The sequence below is a fragment of the Eimeria necatrix genome, genomic scaffold, assembly GCF_000499385.1.
Source record: "Eimeria necatrix Houghton genomic scaffold, Enh_scaff37, whole genome shotgun sequence".
NCBI lineage: Eukaryota > Apicomplexa > Conoidasida > Eucoccidiorida > Eimeriidae > Eimeria > Eimeria necatrix.
This window is the reverse complement of record NW_013654191.1, coordinates 124,142-145,191: the sequence shown is the minus strand read 5'-3', so window position 1 is coordinate 145,191 and position 21,050 is coordinate 124,142. Positions and strand designations below refer to the sequence as shown.

At 49.2% G+C, this 21,050-nt stretch overlaps 1 protein-coding gene across 1 annotated transcript; it reads right to left on the bottom strand.

Moving 5' to 3' along the window:
* Positions 1-1,150: 1,150 nt before the first annotated feature.
* On the bottom strand, positions 1,151-19,995 carry ENH_00048840 (Dynein heavy chain protein, related; the record flags this gene model as incomplete). Its single annotated transcript, XM_013581144.1, has 25 exons — positions 1,151-1,250; positions 1,369-1,508; positions 1,620-2,127; positions 2,261-2,812; positions 2,959-4,372; positions 4,474-5,920; positions 6,033-7,096; positions 7,242-7,714; positions 7,959-8,377; positions 8,475-9,053; positions 9,165-9,392; positions 9,610-11,151; positions 11,357-11,568; positions 11,745-11,849; positions 12,056-12,219; positions 12,402-12,887; positions 13,097-13,359; positions 13,540-13,767; positions 14,112-14,347; positions 14,539-15,831; positions 16,035-16,329; positions 16,517-16,726; positions 16,997-17,431; positions 17,553-18,921; positions 19,091-19,995. The coding sequence occupies 25 exons, from the start codon at positions 19,993-19,995 to the stop codon at positions 1,151-1,153; spliced, it is 14,667 nt and encodes a 4,888-aa protein (XP_013436598.1).
* Positions 19,996-21,050: the final 1,055 nt, after the last annotated feature.

The following is a 21,050-nucleotide window of genomic DNA, read 5'->3' as shown; positions in this document are numbered from 1 at the left end:
GAGTCACCACTCCAACATGTTTTGACTTGGAAGCTCTCGGCTGATATGAAGCCTCTCAGGTAGGGAAGAGCCACTGAATTCCATACTGGCCACCCAGGGAGAGTGGCAAAAAGCCGTTAGAACGTTACGTTTTTTGACTAGGTTTTTTCTGTTGCTACACTGTTTGTTGGCCGTTGTTGAGGTGGTGCGTAGCCGTAGACACCTCTAAGTCAGTTCTACCAGAATCACAGTCAAAGGTGCCGGCCTCTACTACTGTAATATAACGCATGCTGGTCTCGTCTCAACGGTGTTTGAGAACGCTTGTTATCAACGTAATTCCTTCGCTATTGTTGGCGCAAATAACTGTATGGACGGGACAGCACTCACACAGTTCAGGCTCGCAGGAGTGATGCAGTGCACATTGCTGCGCGACATCGAATTGTGGTGAGTGTCAGCTTAGATCTGGAGTTGCGTTTGTGAAAAATTTTATGCATGCACGTATGCTTCTCTTCCACGGTGAGGAGTTAAAGAGAGGATTACAAACCTGCGCAGCGTTGCAGTTCTCCAGCGACCTTCGGACAAAGTCACTGGATAAGGGAGATATACGCACAGTGGCTCCTCCTGACATTTCACTTCCAGTGCTGCCTGTGGTCCGAAAGAAAGTCTCACGCTGACTGTTACAAAGTGCGCTCATATATGAGCAAGTCCTACGCTTATGCAATGCGATGCGTACTCCTTTCGAATGAAGCGTGCTACGACAGTCTAGTCGTCCTAATTCTCCCTAGTGCTTTGGCAATTAGCACGCGCTCCACGCAAAAACACTGGATTTCAGCAGTGCCTACTCATTCGCCGCTTAGGCTGCGTTGCTAGCGGGTCTGCACGCGTAACAACACTGGGCAACTTGTGGTGGGTTGCATGTGACGTCAGAGAAGCCTCATTTGCTGCAGTTTCAATCGAAAGCAAATTGATTGAAGAGCAGAGGCTTTGTTTTCAGTTTTAACTTCAGGATAGCATAGGCCCACGAGAATCAGCTCTTTGTTGCAATTACTCTGCTGCAAAGTAAAAAGAACGGAAACCGTCCACAAGCGGCAGCAAGCCTCATGCGAAACCCGCTTGGCTGAATGGTTCAAAGTGACAGGACGCAGTGCTCTGTGTGCAGCAAATCCTGCCTTTAAAGATCACCCCACAAGAGAACGGCCATACCACGCTGCACCCACAGGGCGGGTGGGTATTGTTCGCTAGCGGGAAGGTCTACAAAAGCTACAAGGTCCCTGAGGGAAAACCAATCACAGGTAAATTAGCAAACAACTTCTAGCGGTGTGCATATCTCTCCACATCAGTGCAGCCATGCGTTCTGTTTAGCTGTTTAGCTGAGTGATATGCGCTTACTTGCGGGCCCTATTCAAAAACAGCGGGGTCGAAATGTACTTTTGCCCATCTTCTTTGAACTTGCACCCTTCTCCTTTGTGGTACCAACGCATGACCATCGGCGGCAAACTTGACGCAATCGTGTCAGCGACGTCCAAACACTGAGGCGCATTTCACAGCAACATCAACAATCCTTAGGCATGGGGGAAGTCGTGTGAAGGCACTGAAAACTGAATCGTTAAACCTATTGTAGTTCCATAAGGTCAGCGAACCTTTTCACTTGCGTTCCACGCTGCACCTTCTACGGTTAACCCAGTGATAATAAAGGACTGGTCATCTTTAGCTTCGACAGAACCAACGAGAACCTCCACGGCCAAATCATCAAGTGACCACCCCTTAGCTTGGGCGACCGCTTGGCGGGTCGCTGTGAGGTAGGCTGACGGGAAAAACAGGCCTCCAAGCCAAATTCTCCATTGAGACAGCTCTCCATCGTCACGCTGTCGTGAAAGTAAGTTCATAGCTGCCTCGATCTGCTTGTCGTTTCCTTCTGCACCGAATTCCCGAGACACCATCGCTAGTTGTGCTAAACGACGGCTAAAATCCTCGAGCCACTCCTTCACAGTCAGTTCTTGAGAAGAGACATAAACCTGACTCCACTCCCCTGGAACTTTCGATGAAGATATCAGCGTTGCCAACTCACGAAGAGAGTTGGTTATTTTCAGTTCACCTTTGCAGACGAGCAGCAGCTCTCCCAAAGATTCGCGAATCAGCATACACAGCCTGAAGGAAAGGAAACCCACGACCATAGCAACGTCGCAAATCTTCTTGTGTACTTACTCGTTAAAGGAGCACCGCCATATCTAACCTGCATATAAGGTGCTGAACAAACACTATTGAGAAAGCAAGGGCCTACCTTGCACCAACTGCTAGTTCACGCTCAAAGCAACGGAACATTGGATTTTGCACCATCGTATCAGTCCGTTGTAAGACGGGAAGTTTTTCTGGCAAAGTAGCTAGGCAAGCTTGTACGACGGGGATGAGCAAAGTGAGCCACGACGTCGCTTTCGGAGCCTCATCAGGTTCTTTTTCATCGCTTATTGCCGCAACACTCTTTTGGCGTTTGAGACCCTTCATAATGCTCTCTGAGATAGAGTGGAAGTCTAGTGACTCTTCCTTGCCGCGTAGCAGCAAAGTGGACCAATTGGCAATGCAGGCATGCGCCTGCCTGGAAGCCAACAGCCACTCAGCGCGCGAATTGAAGCCGATCCATGCTGGCATGTCCCGCGGCGGTAGTGAGTCAACCCATTCAAGGTACTGTTCGTGTGTCTTGAAGAGCTCAGCTGGGGCTCGCAACAATTCTGCTTCCGAATCCTCCACGTCCTTCCCCAGGTTCGGCATATTGAGGCAGAAATCAGATTCAAACGCCTCTGGACGGAACAAGTAGTCCACGAACGACCGCAGGACCCTGATACAAGTGACAACGCATTTCGCTCCAGCATCATAAACGGAAGACAGAGCTAAACTTTCAAATGACACTGAGCACCAGTCCACTGTGAAGTCGCTGAGCGTCAAAGATGTTGCTTGAGGCATTAAGCAGGAGCATGCACTTACCGCTCATCAACAGCATTGTCCAGTCGTCCCCCATAGCACACTTGTGCAATGAGTGTTCGTATTGCAGTCCAAGGAAGTCGCTCTGGAGCTACATGGTCGGAGAGAGTATCACCACGCTGTGCAGCGGTGGCAAGCCAAGAGTCTACTATGCTCAATGCACATTTCTGATCAGCCTCAGAGAACTCATAAAGCTTGCACCAGCCGACAGGTGCATATCTTCGCCTTTCCAGTATAATAGCATGCAGGAAAGCTAGAAGAAACTGCAAGCGGCAACGGGCTGCGGCGGGAGGCTGGACAGGTTGCGGTTGAGCACTGCTTCGACTAGATACTCCACGGGTACCACTAGCACCGAAGAGCATCGCGTACGACCTGTACAAGGATGCCTTGATGCCAAGTGGTGGCTCGAACACAAAGGTGCAAGACGCTCTAACCAGCGTGGCGGGAACCTTCGGATTGTACTCCATGGTGAGGAACAGGCGGAAGTTCGCGTGTGCCTGGCCACGATGCAGGTTTGTCTCCAAATCCTGGAGCCATTTGAGAGAAAGATGGACGTTCTTGCATAAAACCCAAGTGCCCTGTCGAGTTGCCTTGGCAATGGCTTTATCTGCAAGCTCAAACCCTTCCTTGCTGCCCATTGCCACGGAGCTGATGGGTTGCTGGACAGCGGAGGCCAGGTGAGTAATTAGACTACTTGGATCAGAGCCAGGAGATAAGACGAATAAAACTGGAGAAGTACTGCTTGCCTGCTTCTCAACAACCTCTTTAAGCAGGTCTTGCGTCAGTTCGGGGACGGAAAGGAAATTCTCTCCAAGAACACCTTCGCATAGCTCAATTAGAACACAAGTCACACGGTCTGGTCTCAAGGCCCTTAATACAAGTAGCTCCCGAAGTAGATTGATCCACTCTCCGAGAGTCATAGAGCGCTGACTGCCAATCTTCTTGTCTGCCAACGGATGTGGCTCAGCAGTGAAAATGCCACGAGGAATGCTTGTTTCAGGGGCAGAAGACCGCAACAACGCAATCCATTCAGACTCATGCGTTGTCATGTGGTCTTGAAGGCCAGAAAAGCATGGAAGCGCCAGCAATTTCTGTAGCGCCTTCATTTGCTCAGCGGTCAATTCCCCATGAAGAGTATTTGTCCATGAAACCGTCTGAGACCCCTGATCCTCTACGAACCCCTGTAAAAGGAGCTGAAGCTCTGGCAATTCCAGGGGCAGGCCAAGATCCAGCTCAGTCCTAATGTAACATAGCTGCAACGCAAACACTAGTCTATCATAATACCCCAAGCCATAGGCTACGCGCTGGAATGTTGTTGAGAAAAGACCGGACAAAAGGACAGCCAGCCTCTCCGCGTAATCTGTCTTCTTCAAATCGTTCAAGCCTGCAGCTCCTGTTAGGGTTTCATGCAATATGCCTGCGACCAGACACAACTCAGTTTTAGAAGGTAAATGATACATACGCTGCAGCGAAACCCTCATTCTAGGCGAGCAAAAGCCAATGATATGATAAACGTACCTAGGAAGAAGCGAAGGTCGTACTGATAAACGGGTGAAACGCATGAGAGGTTGAGAAGTGTGAAATATATACGGCCTGCCGCGAGAGCCCACGGCAAATACATATTGCTAGTCTGCACGACCTCCGCCATTATTTCCTCAGTGTGGGCGGCCTCAGTCGCGACTTCTGCCGCTTGCCTCTTTAGCATTTCCATGGATGACATCACGGAATCATCATCCAAAATGTTTCCCTTCACATTTGAGAGAGCAAGAAGCAGCGAATCCTCTAGCTCGCGTATTTTAACTTTGAATTCTCCCTGAAGCTTGAGCATATCTGACCGCTTTTTGTCTATATCTGATCTCTCGCTCTTCAGAATAAGGTTTAAACACTGGTTTACGAGAGAGGACGGTGTTAAAGTAAAATTAATCATTGTAACGCGGCTGCAGAGGTCGGGTGTGAACTGTGCTGTAGGGTCTCGCGTCGCAAGATACATAGAGAAGGCAGGAGATAAGTCGATTTCGGAGTCACCAACAGTGATCAGGACACGGCCGCCGAGTTTGTGTGTTTCTCTGTTGAGGACAGGGTTCAGGATCGGGTCTACCTTCTCAACATCCTGAATCACCAAGGTAGAACCAAACCGCAAACTGCTCTCCAGAACCTTGAGGAAGTTTCCATCCAAAAAAGACGTCTTGGACAACTTGTTTGAGGACAAGAAAGAAGTCAAAAAGTTAATTGCCTGACCAGCAGGGTCAATGATAAGAGGATAGCGCAAGAATCGTTTCAGGATAATTGCGTTTTGAACTGAAAGGTCATCTGGCGGGAGAGAATGAGCAGCCCACTGAAGCCTCTCCGAAGGTGTTGAAAGGAAGTCGACAAAAGAAAGGTCGGCGCGGCAACGAATGCACTCCCTTTGGAGCACTGCCCTCCACTCTTCAAGTAACCGATTCCGATCCGCGTATTCAAAGAAGCCAAGATACGCACAGAAAGCAGCTGCAAGCAAACTGTCTCCGATAAATGTCTGAGTAGCCAGTTTCAGTTGCTCTAACTGTTCAAACCACCGACTCTTTTCCGACCCCAAGTTCTCCAATAGTGACATTGAGCGCGCGCATTTCTTCTGGACCTCATCCATCTCTCGCTTTATGCTTTGTACCTGACTAATCAGCTGAGCATAGTCTTGCTTGTACTGCTGCAATTTGCCTTCCAGCTGAGTAATAAGGGACTGCTGCTCCTGTAAATTCGCCTCGTTTTCCTGTGCCTCAGTTTCCAACTGAGCGATTTCAGTCTGCAGTGGCTCTACTTGCTCGCTAATCAAAACAAATTTCACGCTGCTTTCAACCCACTGGGCCAGCGGTCCTGCTGCGCGAGAGGCCTTGTTGATCCGCTCAATATCCCAGTCGCCAGTCAGAAACTTCGTTTGGATTCTTCGCCGAGTAGCCGAGCTAACAGATGTGCAGTCAAAGTTAAGAATCTGAGCACAAAAGCATGAAAAAAACCCGAAGAATCGACCTGATGAGGCGTAACAAGCATCGTAGGCGAAGCAACGCGACCACGAAACAATCGCACACTGAATTTGAGTGTACCTTAGAAATGAAGTCTGTGGCTTTCAAAATCTTTCTTGCATCTTCCCAAGAAACAGGCTTTTCTCCAGCATCTGTGATTAGCACTGCGACAGCTTCCACCGCAACCTTTGCCATTGCTGGAGGGTTAGCCATGCTTTTTAGTTCATCAAGGCTCTTCTTTGGGATGTTTGTAACGGCCTCTGCAGCTTCCTTGAGTAGTGGCTCCACCTCGCTAAGCTGAGCCTCTACTGCCTCTCTACGTTCCTTGATGATACCAGTCTGTTCATCGAGCTTGCGCGCTAGGACTTCCGCTCCCTTCTTTTTGTTTTCAGCTTCTGCCTGCTGGTTTATCATCTGTTGCATTTTCTTTTCAGCTTCTTCGTTCTTCTCTGCGAGAACTGCACCTTTTTCTGTCAGTTCCGCTCTCATCTCCCCAACCTGCCGTTCTACCTGTGCTAGGGTTTGCAAACCAGCTTGTAGATGGTGCTGTTGCTCTCCACTTGCGTCGCTCTTCTCTGCAACAAGCCCGCGGAAATGGTGCAAGAAATCAAGGAAGTCACGCGGTGTCATATAGTTTGACTTGCGGCCGCTTTTGGAAAGAACAGCGTTACTTTTAGCTACAGCATGTTGGAACGACACAATTGCAGTAGCCAGCCTGCTGCGTCGCGCAAGATCATCCCCATCGAGCGCCATTTCTTCTTCTGCCTTATCAACAGTCTCCTTCAAAATGTTGCTAATTGGCTTTGCACCAATAATAGCTTCTGGTGTAAAGCTGTCTGGCAAGAGCTCAATTGAGTCAGTGAACTCGAACGCCACTTGCTCCATTGCAGGCTGAGCCCAGTCTCCAAACCAGTCGATTACGCATCTGTTAAACAGAGCGGGGGAGGTTGCTTGACGATTGTGGAAGTCGGGGTTCGCCGGGTTCATTGTAAAAATGATGTGCAGATTCCTCTGCACCTGCTTCGTAAAACGGGTAAACAGCTCTGAAGACTCCCCACTACCTAGATAGTCGCTCCCATACGCTGCCTTGCATTCATTGATTAGAGCCGTGTATTCGTCGCCTTCAAAGAGCCCTGGTACTTCGCCTGCAACGCGAAAGCAAAAACTTCAAACTGGGGACTCAATACGGGATGCTCTAGCGTTTTCAATGCAGCAAGTAGCATCTACGGTGGCCGCACATGTCAGCGCCAGAAGCGCCTTACGAGACCGCATGAAACTTCGGCCTCCCACCTGATGCCAGAAGAGCATTCATTCTCTCCAAAAACGCTGGACCTAGAGCGTTGGATTCATCAATAACGAATGCGATTTTCTCATCTTTCAGAGCGGCTCGTTTCATTACAACTCGGAGGTCTTGTTCGAATGATGCTGTGTTGTAATTCCTGCCGGCCTTTATTTGGAAGATGCTCAGACCATTCATCCACGCGACAAACTTTGTTAGAATCGTCTTCCCTGCTCCTGACGCGCCCACTAACAACAGGTGACCCAAAGGCTGCCTCAATACTCTATCAATGCGTGCAACATGGTGTAGAACTTCGTCGAAAAATACCAACTGCACCTGAAAAACTTCTTCATTGAACACGCGCAGTTTCCCTTGAAGCAACGAACGCAAAGCTGGCATAGAAACCTCACAGTACTGGCGACTTGCCAGACTGGTGAAGAGTATGGGGCGCTGCAGCGCTTCATCGCTGACGCTAGGGAAATGCCTGAAGCACCGCAGCCACAGCAACAAGCAGTCTAAACACATTAAATGACCTGAAAAACGGGGGAGCCAAAACTGGCGTAATACACCTAGGTCTTCAGCCACTTCTGCACCCAGTTGCGCAAACCTACGCTTGCGTGCACTCTAAGGCTTCGAAAATAGCTCTTAACAGTTTTTATATCGCGCATCCCAGCAACTTCAGCAAAAAATCCAGTTATGTTGAAAGGTACGCCTTTGAGTGAACTTACGTCCGCACGATTTCGTCAAGCATTGCATCCGTCTTCTCCCTTTCTGCCTCCGTCACAAGTCTGTCACTAAATATCCGCAGTCCCTCATGCGCATAAGTTCTCACGAGCTGAGTCAGAGTTATGCAGTCACTGTCAGCTGCGCCGGCAAACTGTGCACCTCTATCCCAGCCTGTGTCGCTAGATGACTTCTTAGTCACAGCTTCTGCATCAAATTTTCCGCCCCCGGTTATTGCCTCTGCTAAGGCCAGTTTCCACCTTGTCAGCTCCCTTGGAGAGTAGATATAATGGGGCTGCTGGTCAACTGTGAATGTGCTGGAAAACGAAATGTAGAAATCCACCATTGCCATTGTTAGCGGGTCGGCCGAGGGATACAGGTCAGGAAACGGCCGCAGAAGTGCCCGATTGAACGTCCTGTAGATCTGAATTAAAAAGGACACTCTCTCACATTCTACATGAACCTAGCTAGCTGACGGGAGCCATGGACGTGAGAAAATCTACTAAGTGACGCCGGATCACCTGTATGAGTGATTCTTTCCCTGGAAAGTCGACGAAGATTATAGGAGCATGGCGAAGGAACCGGTTGCTCATGTGGTGACGCCCAGCGTCCGTCGGTGGATTGCATGCTCCTGCAAATTGCACGCCTTCTACGCGAATCCAGACCCAAGGTGATGCTTGCTGCAACTGTGGCATTGAGCGCCAGAAGCCCCCGGACTCCGCAATCTGACGCATTAGCATTATAACATGCTGTGTTCCGTATTTATCGGGAGACGGCAAGTTACATTCATCGCAGAAAATTATAAGGGTGCGGCCAGGAACGAGTGGCCGCATTACCATCCCTCCTGCCGCAGTTTTAGTTAGTTCGCAATAGTGGTCGAAAGTTTTGAACAGCAAATCAGGAGTGGATCCTGATGAGAAGTTGAGAAACGCAATGTCAAAATCAGGACGCTCTTTTAACACTGCCGTGAGAGTCATTGTCTTTCCAGAGCCCGGGGGACCGCAAAGAATAAAAGGCCGCTTCTCTTCAAGCCATCCTTCAACTACGTCACGGTGCCGTAATGTGTCTACAGTCTGAATGACAAGCGTCGCGTCCTTCACCTGTGGGAAAGTGCAAATATACAAAAAATTTAAATTCTACAGCCACACCAAAAGCGTATACAGAATGGTGGTGTCGAATCGTCACAATTGCTCCAGGCTCTACAGTCTCACCTGTTGAGTGTCAATTTCCACCTGCTTCACTCGAGATTTCCAGTGGTGCCACTGACCATCTTCAATAGATGGCTCAAAATCCAACAACGTCTGTCCATCCGCATCACCAGATGCTAATTGTGAAGGCAGCGGTAAGTCACAAATGCGCGCCACCTCTTCACTAAAAGCAGACCTCGCTGCTAGGCTTAGGGATCCGCCCATGCCCCAAAGAATGGACAAGATCATCCACTGCAGCACACAGCGTCGAACAGTAGTACAACTGCTTGCACTCGCGGCGGCTTTCGGGCCCAGATTTGTGCCATGGACGAAGGGCACACATGAAGGCCAGCATAAGTTCACTAGAATACCCCAGGGACTAAGAACTACTTGCCTTTGTAATGAACTGGCCTATGAGGTCATCGTCCATAGATTCCCCCGTCGGTCTCAGTTCTTCATTCTTGTCAACAACGCGACTGATGCCCTTCTTGATTAGGGAAAACATGCTCTCAATGCACCTTATTTTTGTAAACTCCATTATATGCTGGTGTTTCATTGCTTGCTCAAGGCACTGGCTTGCAAAGCCCCCGGCACAAAAGAAGGGCTGAAGAATGGCCACGCAACGCTCCTTTATGCCCTGCGCAACAGCTTCAGCTGCACCTCTGCCACCTGTGGCAAGGCCGCCCGTCATGGTCCCCTTGGAGACTAATTTGCCGACGCTTGCCTTCGACACAATTCCTGAACCGGAACGAGCCATTTCACGAGTAATGGAACGAGAGCCACTGCGGTCGATTCCCTTTGCCTGTCCTCCGACTCCCTGAAGAATAACTTCTGTCGACGCAGTGCCAGCAGCTATCTCTTCTAGATGATGCTGAAACACCACTTCGTCAGGCAAGACCGAGCTTGCAAACCACACAATTCCGCATCGACTGACTGTGGCAAGCGTGGCATACTTGAGGGTTTCCACTTCGAAAAGAAGTCGAATACAATTCGGGATTTCCAACCTTTCACCATTTGGAAGAGTGAGTAGCTTGTTGTCATCAAGTGCAGAGTTGAGGTTTTCTGCCCAATCCGGGTCAACATCTCCATCAAACACAATCCAGTGTCTCCGCTGCTGTGCGCTGTTCCCTGACTCTTGTGTCGTTGTTAAAATCTTCCGTAATACGGCAGTAAAAACGCCATCTTGCCACTCTAAGGTTGTGGAATCGAGTCGGCCATACAATTGTTCCTTTGCTACCACTTTTGGATCTAAAACGTAAGACATTCCCTTAATGCCGTCCACCTTTTCCATTGCGTCGAGCAGAATACGCCATGCAGCAGATTTCCCGGTACCCACTGGGCCCACAAGCATTACGCCGTGTTGCAGCCTCTGAATCTGATAGAGTTGCAGTACTTTTTCAAGCCATTCCCCTTTTGCCTCCAGGAAACGTGCCTCGCATAGTCTTTCAATTTCCTCCAGCAAGATCTTCTCATCCAGGGCGGGAATATCTGCGCCTGGAAAGACCCCCATTAGTAAGCTTCGAAGCAAAGGGACATCCTGAGCTACAAGCTTTGGAACGACTGTGTCAGTGACCGACCTAATGAGAAGCTTCTGCTCCACTGTCTCCACCATCTCTAGATCATCCACAACTGTGCCTGCTCCTGCCTCTTCCTGAAGTAGCTGGCGTTTAAGATTTCCAGCAGAGCTAAGTGCACTCTTGAGTGACCGTAGCCCGAAGTCATAGTGAGGCTGTTTAGACAGCTGCCTATCGCACAAGTCGTACAGTGATATGATTTTGCTTGAGAGCCGCTCAGCAGAGCGAAAACCTTGTGCGTAAAGCGTCACCTGCGCGATAAGCTGCTTATCAGGTTTGATCATCGCTACCTCACGGAAGAGTTGTTTCAAGTTATCTGGCAAGTTGGAACGCCCAGCGTAGCCAGGATTCATCGTGACAAATATACCAACGTTGGTGTTCAATTTCGTCGCTCTCCCCAACAATTCTATCTCCTTCTTCCCCTCACGCAACCCAACCTGCGGAGGTAACACATGGATTCTGAATGACGCGACGATTACACGCTACTTGCTCTGAGACAAAGCCGGGATGGCACATGTAAACCAGGTTTGTTCTACTTAGGAAGTGCGAAATTCACATCCAAGGCTGTTGTCAACGGTAAGGCTGCATCCACAACCTAGCCTAAAGAAAATGATGGAGACTATGGCCCGCGAATTTGTTCACCTGGATGGTCAAAATTTGTTCGGATACAGCCGACAAAATCCTTTCATCAAGACGATTAAACTCGTCAAAGCAACCCCATGCGCCCACTTGGCACAACCCCGAGAAGAGCCGACCCATTGCATTGAAATCAAAAGTCTCATCGCAGTTGAATACCAGAGTATACCTCCCTAAAGCAGAGCCTAAGGCTTTCACTGATTCTGTCTTCCCGGTTCCTGGAAACACGTGATGAGGGGACGCAGAAACATACACTATCAATGACAGGAACTATGCTCCAGAACAACTAGCCCTAAACTTGAGACGTGGCAGCACTGCCTCTGCCTAGCTGAATCGGTTAATTTATCAGGAATCACAACCGACATCTTCAATTCGATGATCCCGCAATTCTCACCTGCTGGACCGAATGGGTTTCCACCCAGTTTCATCTTAAGAGCTTGGGTGAGAGTAAGAAAACACTTGTCAGTCAGTGGTGTCTGCACAAGTCGTTCGGCCATTCCTGCAATCATACATCACCCCAAAACGCAACGGAACTAATGCAGTGAACTCCAAAGCTTGCTAATGATTACGCAGTTTAAGTAGCTCGACCATGAGACTCAGTGATGTGCTTTTGCTCGTTTTCTTTTTGCCTCTAGTGTACACACTGCTGCCATACAACGCTTCTGAGCCAGAGCAAGAGCCAGAGGACGTGAAGAAATGAAATACCCAAATATTCAAATCCGTAGTCAAAGGCCGCATCGGCCATGCACACTTTGAGCAGGCCCTGCGGAATTATGGGGCCCGAAGACGGGGGATGAGTAAAGTAGAAACGCATGCACTCGAGCCATCCGAAGTCTTTCCTGGAGGTAATATTGTTCCTCACTAGGGACCTGGAAATTCATGCAGCTATCACCACAACAGCTTTGCTTAGCCAACTGTACGGCGATAAATGCTCTAAACATATAGACTACCATTCAAAGCCCTTTAGAAATCTGTCTCTACACTTGATGGTGCTGCTATCCCCGCACAGAAACTTATTGGTGTAAAGTAATGACCTTTGAGCAAAGCACACCTGCAGACGTCTCTTTGGTGGACCACTTCGGTGATCATATGAACGATTCGACTCCTCACAAGAGGGCCTATATCCTGAACAACGCGATCGGCGAGGAACCCAAGAAGTGTCACGCAATCTTTTAAGGCTGAAGATTCCAAAGGATGCTCTGCCTGTTCTGCTGCTTTCATTGGCTGTTGTGAGTCATCTGCCGACAATGCAGCCTCGCATTTCTTCGTCCACTGAATATTCATTGCTAGAAGCAACGCCTGCAGTGGAAAGTCTTTGATCCACTTGATGAAGGGATTTTCCAGAGGGTCACCTCCTGTCGCCATTTTCGTTATTTCAGTCACGTCAAATTGTTCCAATTGCTTTAAAGCCCTCGATACACTATCAGCTAACGAAACTGTCATCTGCAATTCTACTGCGCTCATCCAGTCCTTGAGAGACGCATACTGAAGAATTGAGACGCCGCTGACAAAAGGAACAACTTCTCCCTCACGCGATCTGATAAGAACCGAAACACACGCCAGAACCGACATGCAGAGAAAATTCACGCAGCCACTACGTTCATAACCATGTTCACAGGACACGAAACGAGTGCGGAGCAACCAAAGCATGCCCTCCTGAATAAATGCACTTGGAGTTTGTCGTTTGGCTGAGCAGAAGGCATCTTCGCTATACATTTGTCGCAACATATCCTTTTCCCTGCTCACGTCATTGCTGTTATTGTTGTAGGGTCCTCTGGGTCAGTCTCCAGCGCAGCGATTCCGGCGAAAAGCTTGCTGATGTGGCGCTGCACAAGCTTCACGTCCTTTGCGTTGCCAATCATCTCCAAGAGATCTTCGTCTCCAACAAAGTAGAAGCGGGAAAATTGCTCCCTTTGCTTCTCAAGATACTCTCCAAGCGCCTTTTGAATTCGAGAAAGCAAGTCTGACAATCGTTCTAACTGACGACCGAGACCCTCAGTGGACGCTACCTGCATCCATCGTCCCAGTAAAGCTCAATGATACAGAGTGAATGAAAACTTACTATAACCTCGAGTGTTTAGTATGCTTCGCAATAAGTTCCCCACGGGGACTCCGGTTTAAAAAAAAAGGGCAGCTAAACTAGACGTTTTCGAAAGCTCCCCCCAAGATAATAACCGTCAGCGAATTACCTCCAAGACTATTTTTGTGGTGTCTGCTTTCTTCATGATGCCCTTAAACTCTGCGTCGATTCCCCTAAATCGCTGATGCTCAGCAGGAAGGAGCATTTGAATATCTTGGGAACCGGAGAATACCCCTTCAAGATAGAGCCATTTGCGCTGCACTTCCACCCAGCTATCCAAAAGGATGCGCAGCCTGTTCAGCTTTTCGTCCCAAGCCAGAGCTTCCTCCTCGAATATCTGCGAAGTTCTACACATGCAGTTTGCAGATGAATTGACGTAAACTGCGCACAACCACGCCTCGCTCCTGCGTGAGTGCGGCGAAATGTGCGTATTCGCAAATTCCCATATATACTCAACATAATGCTTTGAAACGCTTGCGAGAAGGGTGAGCATTCTGTCTGATGACTGATGTCAACTTCATTTATCCTGTAGAAATACATGTCGAGTCAATTCATCTACAGCGTGCTCAAATATGCATTGACGGCACCTTTTGTTCACAAGGATTTCCACTGAAAGCTCAAGGATTCCCACTGAAAGCCAAATAGGCGAAACCTGTAGCTGCTCAGCGGCACATGTTTTACCTTGAAGAAAGGGGACATCTTCATGGACTGCAGTGATGCCAGCTGGTCATCGATAATTTGAAAGAGGTCTTCCCAGCCTTTGATTACTTTGCACTTGTTCCCGCAGGGTACCATGACAAATTCCCTTTCTCTCCAGGCATCCTTAACTTGGCGTAGGAATTCCTCCAAGGCAGACTCACCCTGTGCCTGTATCAAGACCTCGCGGATTTCAGCTTCGTTTGCAGTCAAGTCAGCATCTGCACCGCATGCAGGCGTCCAAAACTCCAACTGCACTTCTCGTTGCATTACTCCTCAAATGTTGAGCCGCACTACTATCCTCCAAACGTACACAAGAGATTGGCAGCCTAACTTGCAACTGGACATTACATGTGGGGGAAATGCCAACTGCTGGTCTACTCATGCACAGTTACGCGTATGCAAAACTCACCCCAAAGATTTCCGATTGTCATATCTGTTACGGACTTTCGGATTTTTAGCTTGGAAAGGATGGTCTTCCAATGCCTCTCCTTCAGGGAATCCGTTTTCATGTCGGTGATTAGCATATTTAGCGAAAGAAACTTGTTAATCTTCTGCTTCAACTCCTCAAATGCTTCATACTGGCGGAACCGGGCTGGTATTTGCTTTATTCTCTCCAGCAGCGATTCCAATGAAGTTCTAATTTGTTTCGGAACTACGGCTGCCCACACAGTCTCACGAAGCCCAGTTAGCTCCTTGTGCAGCCCACCGAGGGCTTCCCAAACCCCCTTCATGTCTGCGATTTCCTCTGCTAGAGCAGACGGTGAAAATGTCTCGCCCCCGGAGCTCAACGCAGTGTCCTCCATACCCAAGGCTGCCTTTGCCTTCTCCCCACATTCGTAGTCGGAAGTTATCTTTTCAAGTTGCTGCTCGTATTGTCTCAGGATGCTCATTGCGTGGCCAGGCGCAATATCATCCCTCACGGGACGCTGCAACATCCAATCGGAGTACAGCTGCTGAAGTTTTTCCTGAAGTGTCGCTGCGAACTGCGTCACAAGAGTGACAAGTTGTTCTTTCGCTTGTTCTACCATCATCCCTTGGTGCCTTAACAACTGGGAAAACATCTCCATTTCGCCTTCGATCTGGTCGATCCACAGCCAGTCACTCGGAAACGTGTACCGCTGTCTTTCCAAAAGGCGCTCACTGGCTCTCAGTGTGTCAATCGTAGTGCTCCACTTTGGCTCTAACTTGCTGGCCTCCTGCAACTTCAGGAGAAATTTCGTGAGATTCGACACTATGTTTGAAACTAGCTCATCTCCGATCAGCCCTTGGCTGCTGATGAGAGCAGACATTTGTGCCTCGGACATTGAGAGAAACGTAGCCGCGTTCATGGCAGTTTCAGTGGGATCTGCTACTTGGCCTTGTTCTTCCAGATCGGCAACCATAGCGTGCAGAGAAGTGAAAACAGAGCTCGCATTTGCAGACACCTTCTGCCCAAAAGCGTGCAAAATATCGCGATGCCAAGCATCATACCTGGTGTTGAGCTTCGCTTGTACCTGATGGTGATCTACAATTGTGGGCCCAAACATTGTTCGAGCTTCGGTATTGTCGAAAGGACTCCTAGCCTGCTTAATTTCGTTCAGTAGCTGCTGCCATGTCTCAATATCGTCTCCAAGTTTGCCGAGCACCTCACTCACATCAACGTCCCACAAAACTTGATAGTGCATCCAGTTTGCTACGTACTCTTCTACGTTACCCATAACCCCTGAAACACCCTCAACACAAAACACCCCTCAATGCGTTCCTGAGTCACTGTGGACAATCACACCGGGTATGGGACTAGTCAAGTAAGGCCCAAATGCTCTGCTATCACGGCCTGTAGCATAACTAAGAGACAAGGATGCTACTTGAATCGTAGCCCGATTCGCGGAAGGCAATCCTGGTCGCCTACACAGTATCAAGTCTCACTGTCAATGGCGGAATGAGCTTTGTCGATGACTTCCGCAGGAATCCGAGAAGCGATCGCCCTGTAGGTACCACCTGATTTGGGCTTCATGGGATCGCCGTTCTCAAGGGCCTCATCTTCAGAATCTTCATAATCCCAAGCTGTCGGTTCTCCCCCAAACTTCAGAGGCCTAGCGCTGTTTCTTGAATTAAATCGCGGTAACAAGCAAACAGATGCCATAATGCGGTGCAGCGATCCCATCCAGAGCTGCCGCGCTGCTTCCACTGCTGGATGAACTTGAAGTACTTGATTCCTAACCTGCAACAAACGAAAAGATGCATCTAAAAACCAGCACGCCGCTCGTGTATATCACTCACCTACAGACATTCCGCCCATTACGAGTACGCAAATCACTTTTTGCCCAGTCAGGTGCAAAACTTCGTTATATTTCGCGTAGCATAGGGGCCTAGTGTGAGTGACTGTGATGCAAAGAGAATGTGCTTACTTGAATCTCCAAGACAATGCCATTCTGAATAAGGGCGGTGCCCTTATTTGGCCAGTTCTCAAATTGTACGGTCCACTCCTCCACTAGTTTGATAAGCCGTTGTGTCAGAATTGCTTCAACACGGTTCTCGAGCACCTTTGTCCATCCTCTGATATTGGAGTAATTCTGCAGGTGTTGCTCTTCGATCAACTTTTGAACGTTTTGCAGCACCTACAATGCACACGGAAAAGAACGGCTTGACTACAGAACTTATCACTGAATCCGCGTATCTATAATGCGCAGCATACATACGTTTGGACGATTTCTATACCTTTCTGACTATCTCGCAAAGAAGAGACACTCGTCTCCACACATAATCAACAGGCATGCTAGATGGCAGCGAGCAAGCTTGAATCCTCACGCCTCAGCTTAACCTCGCTTTCTGCTTCCATCTGCAAGCAACCTGCGCTGGTCTTATTGCTCCCTACTAGTCCTACTGACAGCAAGTATATCTTGGTATGGAGCATCTACAGGCTTGTCCTTCAAAGTATCGATTTCCTTGATAGCCTTGTTGTGCTGCTGTAGAGCAAATTCCGCCTTCGCCTCAAATATATAAACAGTTTCTGCGAGTCGCTTTACATATGTTTCCAGACGGTCTGAGTCCCAACGAAGGCTCATGCCCTCGGCGAGTTTTCCCTGAGAATCGCGTTGGTACGAAGCTACTAGTAAGGCCACAACGGCCTCACCTGCTCCAGCATCCGCCCCCGATGGTGGTGCAGGGCTTGAAATTGTGTCTCCCACGCGTGCACACGACTCAACGTACGTTCGCAAGACTTCTTGAAGAGTGATGGCGAACGGATACAAGACCTTCGCCTCATCTGCCATAACTTTAACAGAATAGGGGATTCGGAACTGCAGCGCCGACAGCAGGCGTACCTGTAGGTCAGACGCACCAAATGCACGCCGCTAACTATTGTTACATTTGTGTTCGCCACGTCTCGCATCTCAACTATCAGTAGTCCCATGAAATGTCATGCCAGCGACTGAGCCGCCTCACCTCTTTGAACAGAGTGAGCATATCTTTGTCGAAATTCACAGCCAATTCCAATCTTCCAGCTCCCCAATCCCTCAACACAAATATACGGTCGCTTGTGTCCAGGCGTTTTTGGTCTCTTACAAGATTGAGCCAGCCGTCAAAGTGCTCCTGTGGGTTGAGCTTGGCTCGAAAAAAGTCAATATCATGTTTCAGCCTTTGCCCTTCAACGTGTTGTTCCCATCCTTTGCCTAATACATCTTGGATCCTCTGAACGAGGGCATCTAGCCGTCTCTCAACTTGTCTCCCCCAAACAATCATCCCTGCAACTCGTGGCATATCTCGCACCTCTGCCATAGTTGTCGATTCAATTTTCTGATATCCTTCGAGAAAACTTCCCTGAAGTCGCTTCAAATCCTCCTTAACTACCTGAATTAACTTAGTCTGATATTCCTGAATAGCCCCTCGGATGCGCGGCCTGAAGAAGAGTGCATTGAACTGCGAGAAAACGCGGAACATCTCGGCTGATGTCTTTGATGCCCCAAGGCGGTCTCGCAACTTTGCTGTTATCTGTGACTCCACGCGGTCAATACGCGTGTCATATGCTTTTTGGCCGGCCTCCCACGCCTCCTGCCCACTTTGAGTCACGTCCAAGACATCCAATGCTTCAATAATTTGATAGGCTGCAGTGATGTCCTTTTGTGCCGCGACATCTCTACCACTACCGTCTCCAAGAACCCTGTTAAGGACCTCCTTCAGCCGGTGGTGTTGCCGTCTGAACTGTCGAACCTCAACAATCCGTTCTTGTAAAACAACATGCTCACAAACAAGCTTCGAGGGTGGTCGCTCGTTGAGTCCCCTTTTTTTCGACAACTCCCTCACGGTTTCTCGAAAGTGACGCACCTCTTCGTCCCAAGTGCGGAACAACTCTGAGCAGCCAGCTGCTGTGTGCTCAAATTCCTCATATGCCATGGAAATTAGATTTTGCCTTGATGTGATGCTTAGGAGCTGTGTTGAAAGGTCCCTACTAAGCGCCTCTACAAGGAAGTAGGCACGACTTAACGGGTAGAGAGTCGCATTCTTCAGCTTCCGCATGTGACCGAAGATTGTGCGTACCGCCTGAGTGAGCTGTTCAACAGTTTGTGCGCTGCACAGGTCGTTCAATGGGAAATCCCGCATAAGAATATTCGTGTTCTGCACTACTTCTGTCGCTTGTTTTAGTCCGGAGTCTTGCTCAAAGGACATTGTAGCAAAAACTTTTCTCGTATGCTTCAGAACAGTCAGCGTGAATTCAGCTTCGGTAGTTTTGAGCTGATCTTCCACATGTTTCAGTGCCCGCTCGAAACCAAGCCAGAAATTCACCTCCTCTGCAGCAGTGCCGGTGCTAGGATCTCTGCAGCATGTGGAGACAGCACACTGTGGGCCAGCTCACCAGTCTACGGAACTTGCGTTGACCTGTGCCACAGCCTCATGAAATTTACATATGGACGAAAACTCTAAAATTGGCAAAAAAAGGTAAAGGCTTCATGAGTTTGAAGGAACTAAAATGGATGGGCGCTTACCGCTGCATTCTGCAAACCTTCTGGATATCCTTGATCCAACGATTGACGTGGCTTTGTAAAGCAATAAGGTATGTACTATCGTGAATTTTATCGCCAATGTCATCCACTACCGGCTTGCGCTTATCAGCTGCTGCTTTCATGACGGCCGCCTTTATAACCGAATCAATGGGCAGTTCAATGAGAGGGATATCCACGTTTTGCTGTGCTTGCTGCACTGCCAGGACCAATTCCCTAAGCTTTTTACTCACAGTTTGTATGCCGTGAGATGCGCGGGCCGTAGAATCTTCCGCTGCGCCTCCCTCTCCTCCTCCTTCGGCGGCTGCTGCTGCAGTCTCCTCCTCTGAGGCGGTTTTCAGCAGTGGGCCAAAACCGCGCTGCATGTACATCTCTGTTACATCAAGAAGGCTCTCTTCCTCCCCAAACCCACAACGCATGAGGGCAAGCTGTGGGCCTATGGGTTTTGTGACAGTGTGGACCTGCCGACCCGCACCTTCCTCTCCTTCCTGGGCTCCATGCTCGGCGGTGTTCTCGTCTGCTAGGCTGAAGCCTGGCCGCTTGAGAAATGCGACGCTGCATGACCTTCCACCAGCTCTCGCAACAAAGCCGAGGTCGACATATAAGTTGTAGTTCTCCTCTTCATCGTCTGCATCGAAGTCTGCTGTCCCTGGCTGTGCAAACTGAACCCCACTTCCAGGTGCCTTGTCCGCTACAGCTTCACGCGAGGCTTCTTTGCCAATGACCAACACCCCAGGCTGCTGTTCTACAAGAAAGGGCTTAAGGACTGTCTCTGAGTTGATGGAAAGCAGCTTCTGCAGTTGCTGCCGGCTGCACCCCAGGAGAGGCGGCGTAACCTCTAGGAGGAAGTTGATTAGGGACACTTTTGCCCTCTCAACTGTGCGATCCATGGTGACTTCCTAATAACTGAAGGACCACACAGAAAAAGATCTCCAGGCCTCACAGAAGGCTTCTTAGCTGGGATGCGTCTGGAAGGTACAGGTTTGCATCACGCCTCCAATAGTCGCCGGCAGGAGCTTCCGGTACGATACCTTGACGGTGTGATTCTTCGAGTTCGCCTGACGTAGGAACTCCTTGAAAGACATTTATTCCGTGCAGTAGGGGGGTAAGAATGCGCTAGAAAGGGAAAACAAACAGAAAGCTGTGATTGGGAGTCCGGCTGTCCGTATTTGACAAGTTCCGCACACGTGGTGCTTATTTCACCAAGGATGAGCCTGACCAGGCAATAGAATAAGGGATAAGAGATCAATTCCCATGGGAAGCCCCCAGAAAAACAAAGAAATGCTATGGCCCAGATTCAATGGTCCAGAGGAGCTGCCATCCCAAATAGCTGCGCTGCTCTTTTGCCCTATGAATTCCCCCTGAAGCCCTCAACATCACAAGTAATTGAGCTTCCGTCATAGAAATTAAAAGAAATTGTGGAGCTAATGCATCAAAGGAGGATAAAAAAAACGTCCGGCTGGATACCAACGGAGAACCCGGACCACATGCATCAATGGGCACAACGGCACAAGGAGAGCTCGCTGCTGCCTTTTCCCTCTGTAGATGGACGCGATCAGAGGGAATGAAGAGCTGATTTACCAAGAATTCTAATAAAACGAATAGCTGTGCGGTGTGCTCGTGAGCGAGGTACGCATGGCTTCCCTCATGCCACCACAAGCTCGCTGGTCGTGTGAGGCAGTTCCTGCAACAAGATACTTTTGGTTAATGAGAGGACCTGTCTTGAAGCCGACGTTGTTTCCGTTTAGAAAGCCATGCTGTGCTTCTTGTGGGCTATATTAAATACATGAATAACCTTCAAAGGGGGCCAAGTCTTTATTTTTGAGAGGTTGTGTTGCTGGGGGCCGCACGAATGCCACAGCTACTGTTCGCTCCCGTGGGCGTGTCGAGCCACTTCCGTGACGGAGGAGTACGCACAAATTTCCCAAATATATTATTTAATTAT